The sequence below is a fragment of the Chenopodium album genome, chromosome 4, assembly GCF_948465745.1.
Source record: "Chenopodium album chromosome 4, dcCheAlbu1.1, whole genome shotgun sequence".
Classification (NCBI taxonomy): domain Eukaryota; kingdom Viridiplantae; phylum Streptophyta; class Magnoliopsida; order Caryophyllales; family Amaranthaceae; genus Chenopodium; species Chenopodium album.
In genome coordinates, this window is record NC_137837.1 from 5,938,796 (window position 1) to 5,954,744 (window position 15,949).

At 33.7% G+C, this 15,949-nt stretch overlaps 2 protein-coding genes across 2 annotated transcripts; one reads left to right on the forward strand and one right to left on the reverse strand.

The window, feature by feature from the left end:
- Positions 1–154: 154 nt before the first annotated feature.
- On the forward strand, positions 155–2,426 carry LOC145628721 (uncharacterized). The gene has a single exon (XM_081681105.1). The coding sequence runs from the start codon at positions 322–324 to the stop codon at positions 2,134–2,136; it is 1,815 nt and encodes a 604-aa protein (XP_081537231.1). The 5' UTR covers positions 155–321; the 3' UTR covers positions 2,137–2,426.
- A 61-nt stretch (positions 2,427–2,487) lies between these two features.
- Positions 2,488–6,190, reverse strand: LOC145628720 (uncharacterized). The gene is made up of 8 exons (XM_081681104.1): positions 5,966–6,190; positions 5,440–5,597; positions 5,101–5,333; positions 4,672–4,921; positions 4,240–4,385; positions 3,783–3,988; positions 3,508–3,632; positions 2,488–3,227 (listed from the first exon to the last, which is right to left on the reverse strand). Exons 1-8 carry the CDS (start codon positions 6,067–6,069, stop codon positions 2,632–2,634), a joined length of 1,818 nt encoding a protein of 605 aa, XP_081537230.1. The 5' UTR covers positions 6,070–6,190; the 3' UTR covers positions 2,488–2,631.
- Positions 6,191–15,949: the final 9,759 nt, after the last annotated feature.

Here is a 15,949-nt window from a genome sequence, read left to right on the forward strand (position 1 = left end):
TATGTGAAATTTTCCATTTCACAGTACAAAAACACTGGTCCCCCACAACCTGTTGTCCTTTTCTTTTCTTTCATTCAGCTATTTTGTCTGCACTCTAACTTTTTCAATTCCAGCTATTTTTTTTTTTTTTTTAACCTTTGGTTGAGACCAAACTGGTCTCAAGTATCTAGAGACTAAGAATTTCCCGTGTATAACAGAGCAAAGAGCTGTGAGGGGGCTGAATTGCTGAAAGCCTGGAAGTGCATTTCCTAAATACTTCACCCAAAGGCTGTCAAAGCAACAAAGTGGAGTAGGAGACCCAAGATTGCGAGAAACTCAGTGATGATGATGATGATGATGATGATGATGATGATGATGATTCCTTCTAAAGCTTCTGCTTTCTTCTTTAATGCCGGTATTTCTCTTTCCCCTTCTTTTCTTTCCCATTTTCGACTTTTCTCTTCTTTCCAAAATCGTCAATTGTTTCTAACTTCAATTACTCAACAATCCAAATTAGGGTTTTCCGATCTTAAATCCCCTCTTTTTCTATATAATCAAATGGTTAATTTGCGCCCTCTTCCTTCTGTTATGTATTTCAATCAGTTATTTACTGCTATTGTCAAATTGAAGCGCTTTAATCCACATTCCACCATTATCTCTCTCTTCCGGCAGATTGAGTTGTATGGAATCAAACCCAATATGCATTCAATTGGTATTCTTGCCAATTGCTACTGTCATCTGGGCAGAATTGATTTCGGCTTTTCTGTACTTGGTAAAATCATTAAGCTTGGTTATCCCCTTGATTGTGTCATTTTTAACACCTTAATTAATGGCTATATTCACTCTGATAAGCTACCCCAAGCTGCTCATTTGTTGAATCAAATTCTCAAGCTTGGTTTCCAACCCAACTTAATTACGTATAGTACTATTGTCAAAGGACTTTGTAGGATTGGCGACAATGTGTCTGCTCTCACTTTGCTCAACAAAATGCAATCTCGATCTCATTTTAAGCCCGACATTGTTATATACAGCACTATTATCGATAGTCTTTGTAAGGACAGGTTGTTACAACAGGCCCTGGACCTGTTCTCCTCCATGAAAACTCAGGGCATTAAACCCGATGTTGTCACTTTTACTTCCTTGGTTCGAGGCCTCTACAATTCCGGTTGTGGGGATGAGGCTAAGCGTGTGCTGACCGAGATGTTAGACAGCAACATAGCACCAAATGTTCAGACCTACAGCATGCTGGTTGACATGTTTTGTAAAGATGGTTGTGTTGATCAAGCTCAGTCCATTCTAAAGCACATGATTGAGAAAGGCGTGACTCCTGACATCATTACTTATACTGCCTTACTGGATGGATACTGTTTGTGCGGTCAGATGGAGGATGCAGAGAACCTACTCGTTCTCATGGCTGAAAATGGCTGTGAGCCTGACCTTTTCAGTTTCAACACTATGATTAATGGATATTGCAAGGCTAAAAACATTGACAAGGCCCTTAACATTTTCCAAGAGATGTTTCGGAAAGATATCACACCTAATGTTGTTACCTATAGCACTCTTATTGATGGACTGTGCAAAGCCAATAGAATCCCACACGCGCATAAGCTGTTCAAGGAAATGCGGGATCATGGAATTGCTCCAGATGCTGTAACCTATGCCTCCTTACTTGACAGCCTTTGCAAAAGTGCTCAGCTTGACGAGGCTGTAAAATTACTTGAAGATATGGAGGATAATGGTGTTAAGCCAAACATTGTCATCTACAGTATTCTAATAGATAACTTGTGTGAGGCTGGACAACTTAATGATGCAGCAAAGTTCTTTTCAGATCTTGTAACAAAAGGTCTGGAACCTAATGTGAAAACATACAGTATACTGGTTAAAGGCTTCTGCAAGAAAGGGCTCACGAGTGAAGCTGCTCGAGTGTTGAGGATAATGGAGGAAGATGGTTGCCCCCCTAATGATGTTACCTATAATACAATAATCAGAGGCTATATACTCAATCATGACTTATCAAAAGCATTATATTATTGTGATCTTATGGTCAAAAAAGGATTCAAAGCTGATGCAGACACTTTGTCATTGTTTGTTGGTCTCTTGTCTTCTGATAACTTAAGTGACTCAAACAAGGACCTGCTAAAGAAGTTTATCAGCTGAATCTATCTGATTTGTATATTTGACAAACAAAGTCATCTATGTTGTTATGTCCTCCATAAGGCCTTGAAGGTATTCTGTGGAATAAAGTCAAAGCTGTTGTGCTGTGCATTGTCCTAAGGTTTGATGCTTCTTATCCTGTCTAAAATTGAAACTTTTAAAACTGAGATCAGCATCTTTAGCTTTGGTTTGTTGTTTTGAAAGTAGAATTGATTTGAACTACTTGTTTCCGTATTTGTGAGCCTTGCGCTAATGATAGAATAAAATAGTTAGTTGGTTTATTTTGATGGAAAGGAGGTGACTTGGTGAGTGATGAAACAGGCAGAATTCGAATTGGATGCTGCAAAACTTGTCTTGTATGTAATTTATAACTAGACTTTTAATCCAACTCTGATCAAGTTTTCCTGAATTAGACTCAAATTCTAACTCAATATTATTTTATTTTCTTAACAAAGCACTATAGATATATACATGTGTAAAGTTAAGTTCAGCTAGTACTCATTTGTTCTCAATATTGAGTATAGGCTTGACATCCTTATGCATTGTTCTAAGAATTGTAGTAACTTGCTCTACCTGTTCTTCACTTGAACAAGATGAAAGAAGAACTTTTGCAGTCCCTCCATCAGGAAAACACCCAGCATCTATCATTTGTTCAAATATCTCTAAGCTCATCTTGTACTGCTTCTTTCTCGAATAAGCTCCTAGGCGCGATGTCCATGTCACAACATCTGGTTTCAATTTTTTATCGCCGAGTGAATGGAACAGCTGCTCCATTTTCTCAAAGTATCCAGCTCGACCATATAAGTTTATTAGTATATTGTAAGTACTTATATCAGCAGCTACATTGGGTTCGTCCTCCATTGCACTCAAAACTTGTTCCATCTTCTCAAATTGGCCGAACCTACCATACAAATTCATCATGCTATTCATGACATAAGTGTCTGGTTTGATACCTGACTTCATCATCTCATTTACAAAATCTTCACTCTTGGCAATGTCCCCTGCTTTCGCGTAGGCACATAGTAACAACATGTAGGATTTCATGGTTGGAGTCATGCCGAGTTGTTGTAGCTGCACGAACACACCTTCCGCATCTGAAAGCATAGTATGAGAGGATATTATTATCCCAGTAGAAATTTAACACCAAAGTAGACTCCCTTTGTTCCTAATAATTGGCCAAAATTCTAATTCAGGTAATTTGGTCTCAAATAATTGGCCACTTTTTAAATTTAGTATGTTAAAAAAATTGAAATTTTAGATATTACCCCTCAAGCATAAACAAACACTTCGCAATTTGTTAGAGCTAATGTTTATATGCATGCAACCATGTCTGACTCGAGCTCTTAGAAGTAGTATGATGGCAAATTATGTTACCTTCAACTAGACCAGCTCTACCATAGGCATCTACCATGATGTTATATGAGGCTCTATCTGGCTCACAACCCATGTGTTGCATCAATGAAAATATCTCTGCAGCGCCATAAGGATACCCTGCACGACTATGAGAAATCGAAAACAAAGGAGATAAATTAGTTAGACTCTACTAGTATCATCAAGTTAAAGACATAACAAAAGACCGCCTTACACGATGTAACAAACAATCCAAAAAGTTTATCAGGAACCATGGAAGCATATAAATAGATACTAACTTGTAAGCTTCCATCAGTGCATTGTAAGCATAAACATCAGGCTCAAGGCCAGCCTCTTGTAGCAACTCAAATATCTCTTCCGCTTTCTCACATTGTCCATCCCTTGCAAATGCATTGATTAGTGCAGTGTAAGTACAGATGTTTGGCTTGCCTTTACGAGTTCTCATCTCATTGAACACCTTGAGGGACATATAAGATTTATTTGCCTGCATACATAATGGCCATTTATTTGTAATTCGATCTGATCAGATTATGTCCGACCTATACATTTGATCGAATAACAATGCCAAGAAACAGAATGGGTGTTTCAGACTTTCTGTAACTGATTGCAGAAACACTGCACAAAATTGGCTTACAGTATGAATTAATGATATTGATCAAGGTCCAAACAATACGCGGCTGCATGCTGATGGCTAATATAAAAGATAGTTCCTATGAGTATTAAGTTCTGACTAACCTTTCCATATAAATTGATTAGCATTGTATAAGTTTCAGTAGTTGGCTCACATCGTTCCTGCTTCATCCTCTCATATATCTCAATCGCTTTTGTGTTGTTTCCTCCTTTTATCAATCCTTCAATATAAGCATTATACACAACGGCACCTAAGAAATCCAATCAAGAACTTCATTACAGCAAATAAGAAAAAATTACAAATTTTGTGTAAGCATGTTGTCCCTAATTTTACTTAGAAAATTTACTAGTGTAAACTATGCATTATTTTTTAAGGATGGATCAAGAACAGTAAAAGGTTATTTTCTTCTATGCTACATAGCAGAAAACATGAGCTTTATGGCAAATTTTTACCATCAAGAGTGGATATAGTATCAATCATTCATGTTCTGTCAGCATACAGTTAAAAAAAAAAACAGGCAGTATATAAGAACATACTCGAGGAAAGGCCATATTTTCGCATCTCAGAGAAGATAGCTTCAGCTTTAGCAAACAACCTAGAAGCACAGTAAGTCCTCAGCATAAGTGCATAAGTATCTTCAGTTGGAATGCATCGAGCCTCTAGAAGTTCTAAATACACAGCTTCTGCCTTCTTATGTTGTGATTTCTGTCCAAAAGCATCAATCATCAAATTGTAACACAGAATGTCTGGTTTGAAGGAACTCCGGTGCAATATCCATTGACACAGCTGCAAAAAAGCCAAAGTGTCAAACTAATCATAAAAATAGCTATTCAAGGGCTAAAGAAGGATCTTCCTAGCTTCGATACCATGTCAAAGAACCACTCTGTCAAAAGATTAAACCGAAGCTAGCTACATTTAACATGACACTATACGAAAGAACTGATGGAGGTAAAAAGTTTCCTCACCACCACAATTTCATCCCATTTTTTGTTCAAGCGTAGTTGTACAGCTACATTTACAATATCATCCCAAGTGGTATGTGTTCGAGGAAGGGTGTCAAGCACGGTCCAAATTCTATCAATATCTTCATTCTGTTCTACAAGTTCCAGAATTTTCAGAGCAATTGGGCTAAGCACTGGGAAAACACCATCAATAAATCCAGAACCAAATTTCCATCCGCGTCCTCTTAATCCTCCACCTGATTTTGAATAACAGATTACCAAACTTAAGATAAAAGTTCATCATATATAGTTAAAAAATGGGTGTTAGTGCTCAAATCATTGCTATGCTTTACAAGTACATACATCGTTTCCTAGACAACTTTTTTCGATTGAACCTTCTGAACTTGCCTCGTCTGTCAACATATGTGTCCTCATGCTTCAACTTCTGAGGAACCTCAACATCGGAGCACTTTACTTTCCAAGTACTACGGTTGTTATACCTTCTTAGATCCAAATATATGCTGCACAATTGACATTAAATTAATTACATGTTAATTATGATTCTATACTATTTCACACTAACATCAAATTAAAGATCACTGGACTGTACAAAAGACTAGGCCAACTTGAATGGTAATTAAGGATATATATGATCAAATTTGTCCACACTAATCTTATCTAGTTAAATTCATATGGAGTATAATATAGTGCAAATACTAACCAAGTTTTATATATTTCATCTTTTATTTGCATTCTAATGATTTTTTCAATGCATTATCTAGTCTGATAGTCTCCATTGACTTCCAAACATTACCGCAAACTGTTTAATAGTCACGTTGATAGTATAATTTGAACTCGTAAGGTGACTAGTTGACAACTAAACATTCACCTCATGATATAGTAATTGGCAGCCTGGAATTTCCATCTGGTACCTTTAGTAGGCAATGAGCCACGAGTGAGAGAGGTGGTGATGGGATATCCGACAACCGTCATCGGTGCTCTTACTTTGACCTTAGATCAGCTCGTCAATTCTTGGTAGTAATACTAACAGTTTGCAGCAACATGTTACTTCATTTGCTCTGTTTGAGTGTTTGGCGGGGAGAGGGATAGTGTTTTAGAAACTCTCTTTTAACCACTTACCCAATGCATTATCTATGGATTTTGTCCACTTCATAAATTCCAAAAAAAATAAAACAAAGGTACATGTATTTATCAAATCAACTAAAAAAATAAAAATTGGATACAAATGTAATGTTCACCATTACTAATCTACCATTTTTTTTTTTTTTTTTTTGAAACCTTACTAATCTACCATTTATTGTGCAATAAACCTATCAAAAATTGGTCTGACTTAAAATCTTGTCCTTCCATATCTAGTAAGTATTCCTTCTGTTCCTAAATTTTTGCTTTTTTACCTCGTTGCAAAATGTTGGGTCAACTTTTATAAACTTTGACCATAAAATACTCTTAATCTATAAGTGATAATATAGTCATGCGAGATCTTGTTTGATGCGCATCATTGTACATTTTATTGATATTTAGTTTTTATAATTTTTACACGTAAGAAAATGGAGATATAACCGTTTTAAAACGTTGTTGGAGATAGCGAAAAGTCAAATGGGGCAAAAAATTAGGAGCGGAGGGAGTATTACGGAGTAACATGTACTCTTCTTCAACAAATTCCTCTTTATTTTTTTATCATAATCGTGACCTTGATCAACACTCCTTACTTTTTACGTACGGAAATATATAATTGACTCCGTGTTTTTAAGTATTACAGGACTGACACGTAGTTTTAGGCAATTTAATTTACTTAAATAAAATAAGATGTAATTGGGGTACTTGGAGTATTAAAAAATTGTAAAAGAAAGATAATGGGGTTAATAGTTTATTGAAAAATACTGTGAAAGGAAAGATATAATAAAAAAAAAGTAGCAATGAGTTTGGGTGTAGACCATGAAAGAAGAGATATATAATATTTTAATGTAATTTTTTGCCAAAAAAAGAAGTTTAACACTTAATAAAACACGGCCGAATTTAGTAAGTGTAACACTTACTTCGTATTAAAACACGAAGGGATAACTACGGTCTAAAAACATACTGTTTCAATGACAAATGTCATACGGAGTACTCTTGTAGTACTCCTTCCGTTTTTAAATATTTTCTCCATTTTCTTAATTGGAAAGACTTTACGATATTTAATTCATTTTTCTCACCCAATGAACCCAATATAAATCATGTTTTATTAATTTTATATTCTCTTCTCTCCAATTCTCTAACCTGTTTTTTTTTTTAGTGTTTAGAGAGGTACAAATTGGTGAGGTAAGAATCAATTTCAGGATCTCCTAGAATCGGGTGGAAAACTCTAACCACTTGAGTTATTCCCCACTCGACCACTCTCATTCTTTCAACTAATTACCTTCATATTTTATTATTTTCTCCTATTTCTTCACGAAGAAATGAAGTAAGGGCCTGTTCTGATTGACTGAACAGAGCTGAACTGAAATGACCTGAACTGAGCTGAACTGAACTGAACTGAACCGAACTGATCTGAACTGAACTGAACTGAACTTATTAATTAGTGATTTTTAACTACGGATTAGTAACTTTGATTATTTATTGATTATTTATTCTATACATATGTGTATATACAAATTTACATATTAAAATATTTACGAAAAATATACTATATAATTATAAAATTTATGGAAAATATATTAAAAACTTGAAACCTCTAAACATTTTAAACACATATACTATTTAATTTAAAAATAAAATAGTATTATGACAAAAGAACACAAAACACTTACATGTATCTAACCCATTTAAACAAATTTTTTTTAAAAAAATATAACCATTTGAACAATGAATTGTATCAATATTATTATTATTATTATTATTATTATTATTATTATTATTATAATTGATTATTGATTATTATTATTATTATTTATTATTATTATTATTATTATTATTATTATTTATTGATTATTATTATTATTATTATTATTATTTATTGATTATTATTATTAGTATTATTATTATTATTATTATTATTGTTATTATTATTATTATTATTTATTGATTATTATTATTATTATTATTATTATTATTATTATTATTTATTACTTATTATTATTATTATTATTATTATTATTATTTATTACTTATTATTATTATTATTATTATTATTATTATTATTATTATTATTATTATTATTATTGTCGTTGTAATAAGAACTTAAAAGAGTGAAATTTGGCTTTATATCATTAGCAATATCATTAGACATAAATTAAGAGCTGAACTGAACTGAACTGAACTGAACTGAACTGAATTTCAACGGAAGAGAACAGGCCCTAACTATCTTTTCAAAAAATTTTAAAAAAATAATAATAAAAAATAAAAATAAAAATAAAATAAAATGGGGGAGTATTATTAGTATTTTTTTTAAAGAAGGGGGAGTATTACTATAACAAATTAAATCTTGTTCATTTCTGAGATCACTTGTATTTTCTTCGAGCAATTTTCCACAATAATGCTAGAATAAAAATAAATTCCCTTTATGCATCGATTTGGAAACTAATTCCCTAGATACCATCCATGTAGGATCGGTGTTGGGTGTGATTTTTTTCACCTTAAAACCGCTAATGACAATAGCGGTTATAGCTTTAAACCCGCTACTATCATTAGTAAAAGAGACCTCCTATTTCAATAAACAGGTCTCTTTTCTTCTTTCACTTTTTTAAAAAGGTAAGGAGGCAAAGAGACCTAACAATAAAAAAGGAGGTCTCTTTTCTGAAACCATGTCTTAGCCAATACCAGAAAAGAGAACGCCCACATTATTACTGTTAAGTTCAAAGAGACCTAATTTGATTAATAACTGGTCTCTTTTCTTTTTTAAAAAAAAAAATACCAAAACCGCCAATATTGCTAGCGGTTTTATCCAAACCAAATACCAATCCTATATGGACGGTATTTTGGGAATTTGTTTTTAAATGGGTGTATAGAGGGAATTTATTCTTGTTTTAACATTATTGAGGGAAATTGCTCTATTTTCTTCCTTATAAAAAAATACACATTCAACAAAGGGGGGAATTGAATGAAGGAAACTGATTCCGTGATCATTCCATTAATTTGTCAGCCAATATATACAATTCAGTAGCCTTATCTCAAGGCACTAATTATGCTACAAATAAGGGAATAGCTAATTACAAAATATACTTAGGCTATAAACAAGGTAACTAGAATATTTACATTGACCAAAGATATATTTTGAATATATCTTAACACACCCCCATAGTCTAAGCGGGAGGAGAACGAACACTTAGACTATCCTTGAAGTCCTCAAAAAGCACTCGAGGGAGCCCCTTCGTAAAAATATCTGCAATTTGGTGCCTAGACGGAACATGAAGAACACGCACCTCACCACGTGCTACCTTTTCCCGAACAAATAAAGTATCCATCTCTATATGCTTTGTTCGTTGATGTTGCACCGGATTGCCGGAAAGATAGATAGCACTTACATTGTCACAATACACCAATGTAGCCTTTTTAATCGGACAATGTAACTCCAAAAGTAAGTTTCGAAGCCAACATGACTCAGAAACTACATTAGCAACACCCCTGTACTCTGCCTCAGCACTAGACTTGGAAAGAGTAGGTTGCCGTTTAGAGGACCAAGAAATCAAATTATCACCCAAATACACACAATATCCGGATGTGGAGCGTCTAGTATCTGGACACCCTGCCCAATCAGCATCTGTATAAGAAACAAGAGATGAAATAGAGGACGGATACAGATGCAAACCATGGTCAACTGTGCCCTGTATGTATCGAATAACCCGTTTGAGAGCAGCCATATGACTCTCTTTCGGATCATGCATATGTAAGCAAACCTGTTGGACCGCATATGATATATCTGGTCTAGTAAAAGTAAGGTATTGCAAAGCCCCTGCAAGACTACGATACAAAGTAGGATCGGCACACGGAGAACCTGTAGAACTGTCCTTCGGTTTGACCTCTACGGGTGTAGCCGAAGGTTTGCACGAAGCCATCCCTGCTCGGTCAATAATTTCCTCCGCATACTTGCGTTGTGACAAAAATAATCCACCCTTATGTCTTGTCACTGCGATGCCAAGAAAATAATTAAGAGGACCCAAGTCCTTCATAGCAAATTCCGAGCTCAGAAGGGACATAATAGAACGCCGCAGAGTATCAGAAGAAGCAGTAAGAATAATGTCATCAACATATAACAGCAGATAAGCCACATTTTTCCCATGACGATAAATAAAAAGAGAATTTTCACTCTTACTATTAGTAAAACCAATAAAAGCAACAAAATCTGCAAACCTCTTATACCACGCCCGGGGTGCCTGCTTAAGACCATATAAAGAGCCCCGCAATAAACACACATAATCAGGGTGAGTTTTATCACGGTACCCAAGTGGTTGATGCATATAGACCGTCTCCTGTAACTCACCATGGAGAAAAGCATTCTTCACATCAAGTTGATGAATTGACCATGCTTTAGATAAAGCAAGGCTAAGAACAGTCCGGATAGTAGCCGGCTTCACAACCGGACTAAAAGTCTCCCCACAATCAATGCCAACCTGTTGTGTTTTGCCATCACCTACAAGACGGGCTTTATGCCTCTCAAAAGAACTGTCAGATTTCACCTTATGAGTAAAAATCCACATAGAACGAATGACATTAACATCAGGTGGACGGGGCACCAACTCCCACGTCTTATTTTTAATAAGAGCATTATATTCATCATCCATAGCCATTTTCCAATTCGGGTCACGAAGAGCAGACACTGGGTTACGAGGGAGAGGGGATTTCGTAACATTAGACACCATAACATTGAAATTTTTATATTTCGGGTTTGGTTTCACAATGCCATTTCTGCTTCTAGTGACAATAGGAGAAGGTGGAGGTGGCTGTTGGACTAGAAGGGGTACGGTTGGGCTAGGAGGAGAAGAAGGAAGGCTTGGGCCAGCTGTGTTACAAATTTTTGCCTAGATTCTAGGGTAGCTAGCTTCTCCTACACCCCCATGCTACTACGTCGTTTTATATTGAATCATTCTGCAATTTTGTTTTTTTTTTTCTTCATCTTTTTTCATTTTTGTTAACTTTCTATTCAAGCAACTATATAATGATTTTCCTAACCTAATTTCTATTTTCTTTCTCTCTTTTTTTACTTATTTCATTTTCTCTCTCCTGCATTTTTTATTTTTCCCCCAATTTTTCTCTCTCTTCTTCCATGGAAATTTCTAGCTCAATTGTGTTTGATCGTGACTGTGATTCTAGCTTAATTGCTTTTGATCGTGATTGTGATTCTATTTTTCCTGCTGGAGTTGGTTTAGTCGACTCGTTTTCGCAACAATGTGAGTAATTTTTCCCTCAATCATTCGATTTTGATTATGCTCTGTTTTCGCATGTAATAGTTCGATTTTGATTTCATAATTTGATAATTGTATGAACTATAGTTTATATAATGCTCAATTATAATTTTTGGTTTTGTAGTTTTGCTTATTGTATGAATTAAAATCAAAATTATGGTCGATTATAATATTTGATTTCATTTTTATTTATGATTATTTTAATTTATAGTTTGTGATGTATTGTTGTGATTCGATTGATGTTTTTTCCAGTTTTCTGCATTTTAATGATTGTCTATAGTTTTATAAAATTTGACATTCAATTAATGCTCATGTATGTTAGATTATATGTACATTTACGTTAACATAGGTGTAATTACTGTAATTTACATTTATCTATGTAATCATAAATGTTCATTTATATGTTTTATTATCATTTTGATATATGTTCATTTATGTAATGATAAATGATCATTAACAGTTTACATGTGGTTATTGTACATTATTGCTATTATTTGTGTTCATTTGTTACATTTTAATATTGCAGTGGAAAAAAAGAATGGTATTGTATTTGAGGAAGCAGCTAGTTCTGAATTTTATGGGAAACAATTTCCTTCTGAAGATGTGGCTTATGAAATGTTTAATGAATATGCATTTAGAAAGGGCTTTGGAATTAGAATTGGAAAAAGTAAGAGGCGAAGAGATGATTCATTCTCTATGAAAAGATTTGTTTGTACAAATGAGGGTTTTAAAGATGATAAGTGCAGGAATAATAGGCTGTATGAGAGACTTAACATAAGGACTGGTTGCTTAGCTTTTGTGCAGTTTAGTATTGACCGTTCAGGTGTATATACATGTACAAGACATGAGATGGTTCATAATCATGAAATGATTCCTGTTGACAAGAGACATTTAATAAGGTCTCAAAGGGATATTTCTAAGGAACATATTAATTTCATTTCTACACTTAGATTGAGTGGAGTTAAAGTTTCTGATTCTTTGAGAGCTTTGAAGAAGGAGGTTGGAGGGTCTCCTAACCTTTGTTTTACAGCTCCTGATGCTTATAATGCTATTTCTGTTGAAAAGAGAGCTAAACTTGAGGGAGGTGACAACAATCAACTAATCAAATTTTTTGCTAAGAGACAAATTGATGAAGCAGATTTCTATTATGATTTTGAACAAGATGAAAATGGTGCATTGGTTAATTTCTTTTGGAGAGATGGAAGGATGATGAGAGATTATCATTACTTTGGTGATTTGTTAGTTTTTGATACTACTTATAGGACTAACAAATATGGTATGATTTGTGCTCCATTTGTGGGTATGAATCATCATGCAAATAATGTGATGTTTGGCATGGGATTTATACTTAATGAAAGAACAGAATCATTTGAGTGGTTATTTGATACTTTTCTAACTTCTATGGGAAGGAGAAGTCCTATTACTATTATGACTGATCAAGCTCAAGCAATTGCAGCTGGGATAAGAAATATTTTCCCCAAAGGTGTTCATCATAGATTATGTGTGTGGCATATTGAACAAAATTCTAAGAAACACATTGGGGCGTTGAGAGCTTTGGATGGTTTCACTGATTTATTTGGTTATTTACTGAAGTATTGTGAAACTCCACCAGAATTTGAGCATTATTGGAAAAGGTACTTCTGCTTTATACTTGTTTAGCTTCTTAAATAATTTTTACAGAAATGAACATTTAGTTTTTTATAAATGTTTATTTATAATGATCATAACTGTTATGCTTAATGATCATGTTTCATTTACAGAATGTTGTTGAAATATGACTGTGCAAATGTTGATTGGTTGAATGATTTGTATAAAATCAAAGAGATGTGGTGTCCAGCTTTTTCAAAGAAATTTTGGTCAGGAGGTGTGCTTTCATCTCAACGTAGTGAGACAACTAACAAATCATTTTCTCAAAGGCTTAACAAGACACAAGGTCTATGTGATTTCTATCAAGTGTTTCTCGATGTGGTTCAAGAGTGGAGAAGCAAAGAAAAAGGGAGAGATTATAATACAATCAGAGGTAATCGTCATTTGGCCTTTGCATACATTGGGATTCTTGTTCATGCTAGATCATTGTATACTATTCAAGCTTATGTGCTTTTTGAGGAAGAGTTCATTAAGGGTACTGCTTGTGATCATAAGGATGCTGGTGTGAATTTTCCTGAATATTATTATCATTTGTGGAGACCTGGGAAAGATATGATCAAGCACGAGGTTGTTTTTAATAAAGAAACACATGCAATATGTTGTACATGCATGTTGTTTAGTGAAATGGGTTTGCTTTGTTGTCATGCTCTTCGAATTTATCATATGAATTGTGTTCATAAGATTCCAGATGACTATATATGTAAGAGGTGGACTAAGGCTGCTATGTGTAGTCATGGCCTTGATGAACCTACAATGAAAACCAATGTAGTATCTACAAGTGTTTGGAGGACACAAACACTAAGGAAATTTGTTAAGTTGGTAACAAGTTGTCAACACTCTTTGAATGCTAGAGCAGAGGTTGAATGTTATTTCAATCTTTTAAAAGAAAAGATTGAGAGTGTTACTGGTACTATTGATTTTAATGAACCGGTTGAAGGTATTGAAATTGTTGATCATGAAGTTAAGAATCCGGAAAAATCAAGACCTATTGGAGAGAGGAATTATAGGCCTAAGAGTAATTTAGAGAAGGCTTATAACAAAGCCAGGGGTCAGTGGTTGAAGAAAAAGTCAGTATACACTCCTTATAAAAGATCTAAAGGTCAAGCAGTAGTTCAGGTAATAATGCACATTTATGTTTTTGTTATTGATCATTTATGTTCAAGAATTGAACATTTTTGTTTTGCCTAAGGAATTGGACGAGAATGGGTGTCCTATATCTTATGCTAATTCTTTGGCTGATCCTAATGAGTTAATTGTGATTGAAGATCCAAGTGCTCAGGTAAAAACTTATTTTCTTTTTTTTTTATCTGTTTTTATCAAATTCTTTAGAATATAAAACATTTTTACTTTTAATTTTTTTTCAAGGTTTGTAATAAAAAGACTGCCATTGTAGAAGATATCCCTTCAGATGATAGTGTTTCAAATGACTTTGAACAGGTATTATGTAAATGATTATGTATGTAATTGTAGTTGTTCATTTTAGTATTTTAAGTTGTGATTATAATGTTTTTATAATTTTCATTTTATTATAGGAATATGGATATAGCTCTATGCAATCAAACGTTACTGTTGATCCAGACATATCTTCTATTGTTAAGGTGAAATATTAATCATCTACCTTTTAATTTTGTATAAGGTCATTATGAATTTTGAATTTGATCATTAATTATTTTAATTTTGATCATTAGGGTAAAACAGCTGCAATTGCTCATGATGTTGATAATGTTCCAACAAGTTCTCAATTGCCACCAAAGAAACCAAGAAATGTACAATTTCCCACAGTTGTGCATGCCCAAATCAATGCTCAAGCTCCTTCTAAAGTTTCTAGCATTGTTCAAAATCCTCCAAAAGCTCCAAGAAATGTTCAAGTTCGTTCTAGTGTTTTGAAGAAAGTTCAAGCTCCTTCTAATGTTCCATGAAGTACTCAAGGCTGTTCTCGGAATGTTCAAGTTGATTCTAGTATTTCAAGAAATGTGCATGATGTTCCTAATGTTCCAAGAAGTACTCAAGGAAATTTAAGGAATGTGCAAGTTTCTCCTAGTGTTTCAAGGAATGTTCTACTTTCTCCTAGTGTTTCAATGAATGTTCAAGGATCTCCTACTGTTTCAAGAAGTACTCAAGGCGGTTCTCCACAGATTTCAACCAAATATGATAGGTTATTAGCGTTTTTTGATACTAGTGTGGCTAAGAGATTGGCTACAAATGGTAAATAAGATCGAGAGTAAATCAATATGCAATTATGTTTTGGTGTTTAACTATCAACATTTTTAGTTGTCTCAACTTTATAGAGATTCAAGTGCTTTAAGTTTTTTATATTTTGATTTATTAAGTAATTTGAATCTTTTTTTTTTCAAACTATTCTTAAATGTTCTATAAATGATTATTTTTGCTTTTGGAAGTGATCATATACTATTTTAAATAGTAAGAACCATTATTAAATTGGAATAATTATATTAGATGATTTAAAACTGGCAATTATAATGTAACACTTTACTATTTGTAAATATTAAAAAGATAATAAATTTTGTCTTTACTTGAACAACAACAAAAACTTATGTCCATACAAATACTGAAAGCAAGTATGATCATATATATGTCTATATATGAACATATTGTATTAAGCTTTGGCAAATCTTCTTGCTGCTCTTCTATTGTTCTGTGACTACCTGTTTCCTTCATTCAGCATTAGTTCAGCAGTGTATTGTACTCTGAGCTTTCTGATTTGGTTCACCTGTTCCAAGAAAATAATTTATTATAAACATGAACATTAATGGGATATAAATTATCATTATGTATTATAAAGTGATCATGAAGTATATTTTTTT

Bases quoted from the DNA above. Each gene is read 5' to 3' on its own strand.
- LOC145628720 (XM_081681104.1), bottom strand. From the start codon at position 6,069: ATGACGGTTGTCGGATATCCCATCACCACCTCTCTCACTCGTGGCTCA. The intron at 3,989-4,239 runs GTTAGTCAGAAC...TTATGTATGCAG, and splicing joins TAATCAATTTATATGGAAAG to GCAAATAAATCTTATATGTC. The intron at 3,633-3,782 runs GTTAGTATCTAT...GATTTCTCATAG, and splicing joins GCACTGATGGAAGCTTACAA to TCGTGCAGGGTATCCTTATG.
- LOC145628721 (XM_081681105.1), top strand. From the start codon at position 322: ATGATGATGATGATGATGATGATGATGATGATGATGATTCCTTCTAAA.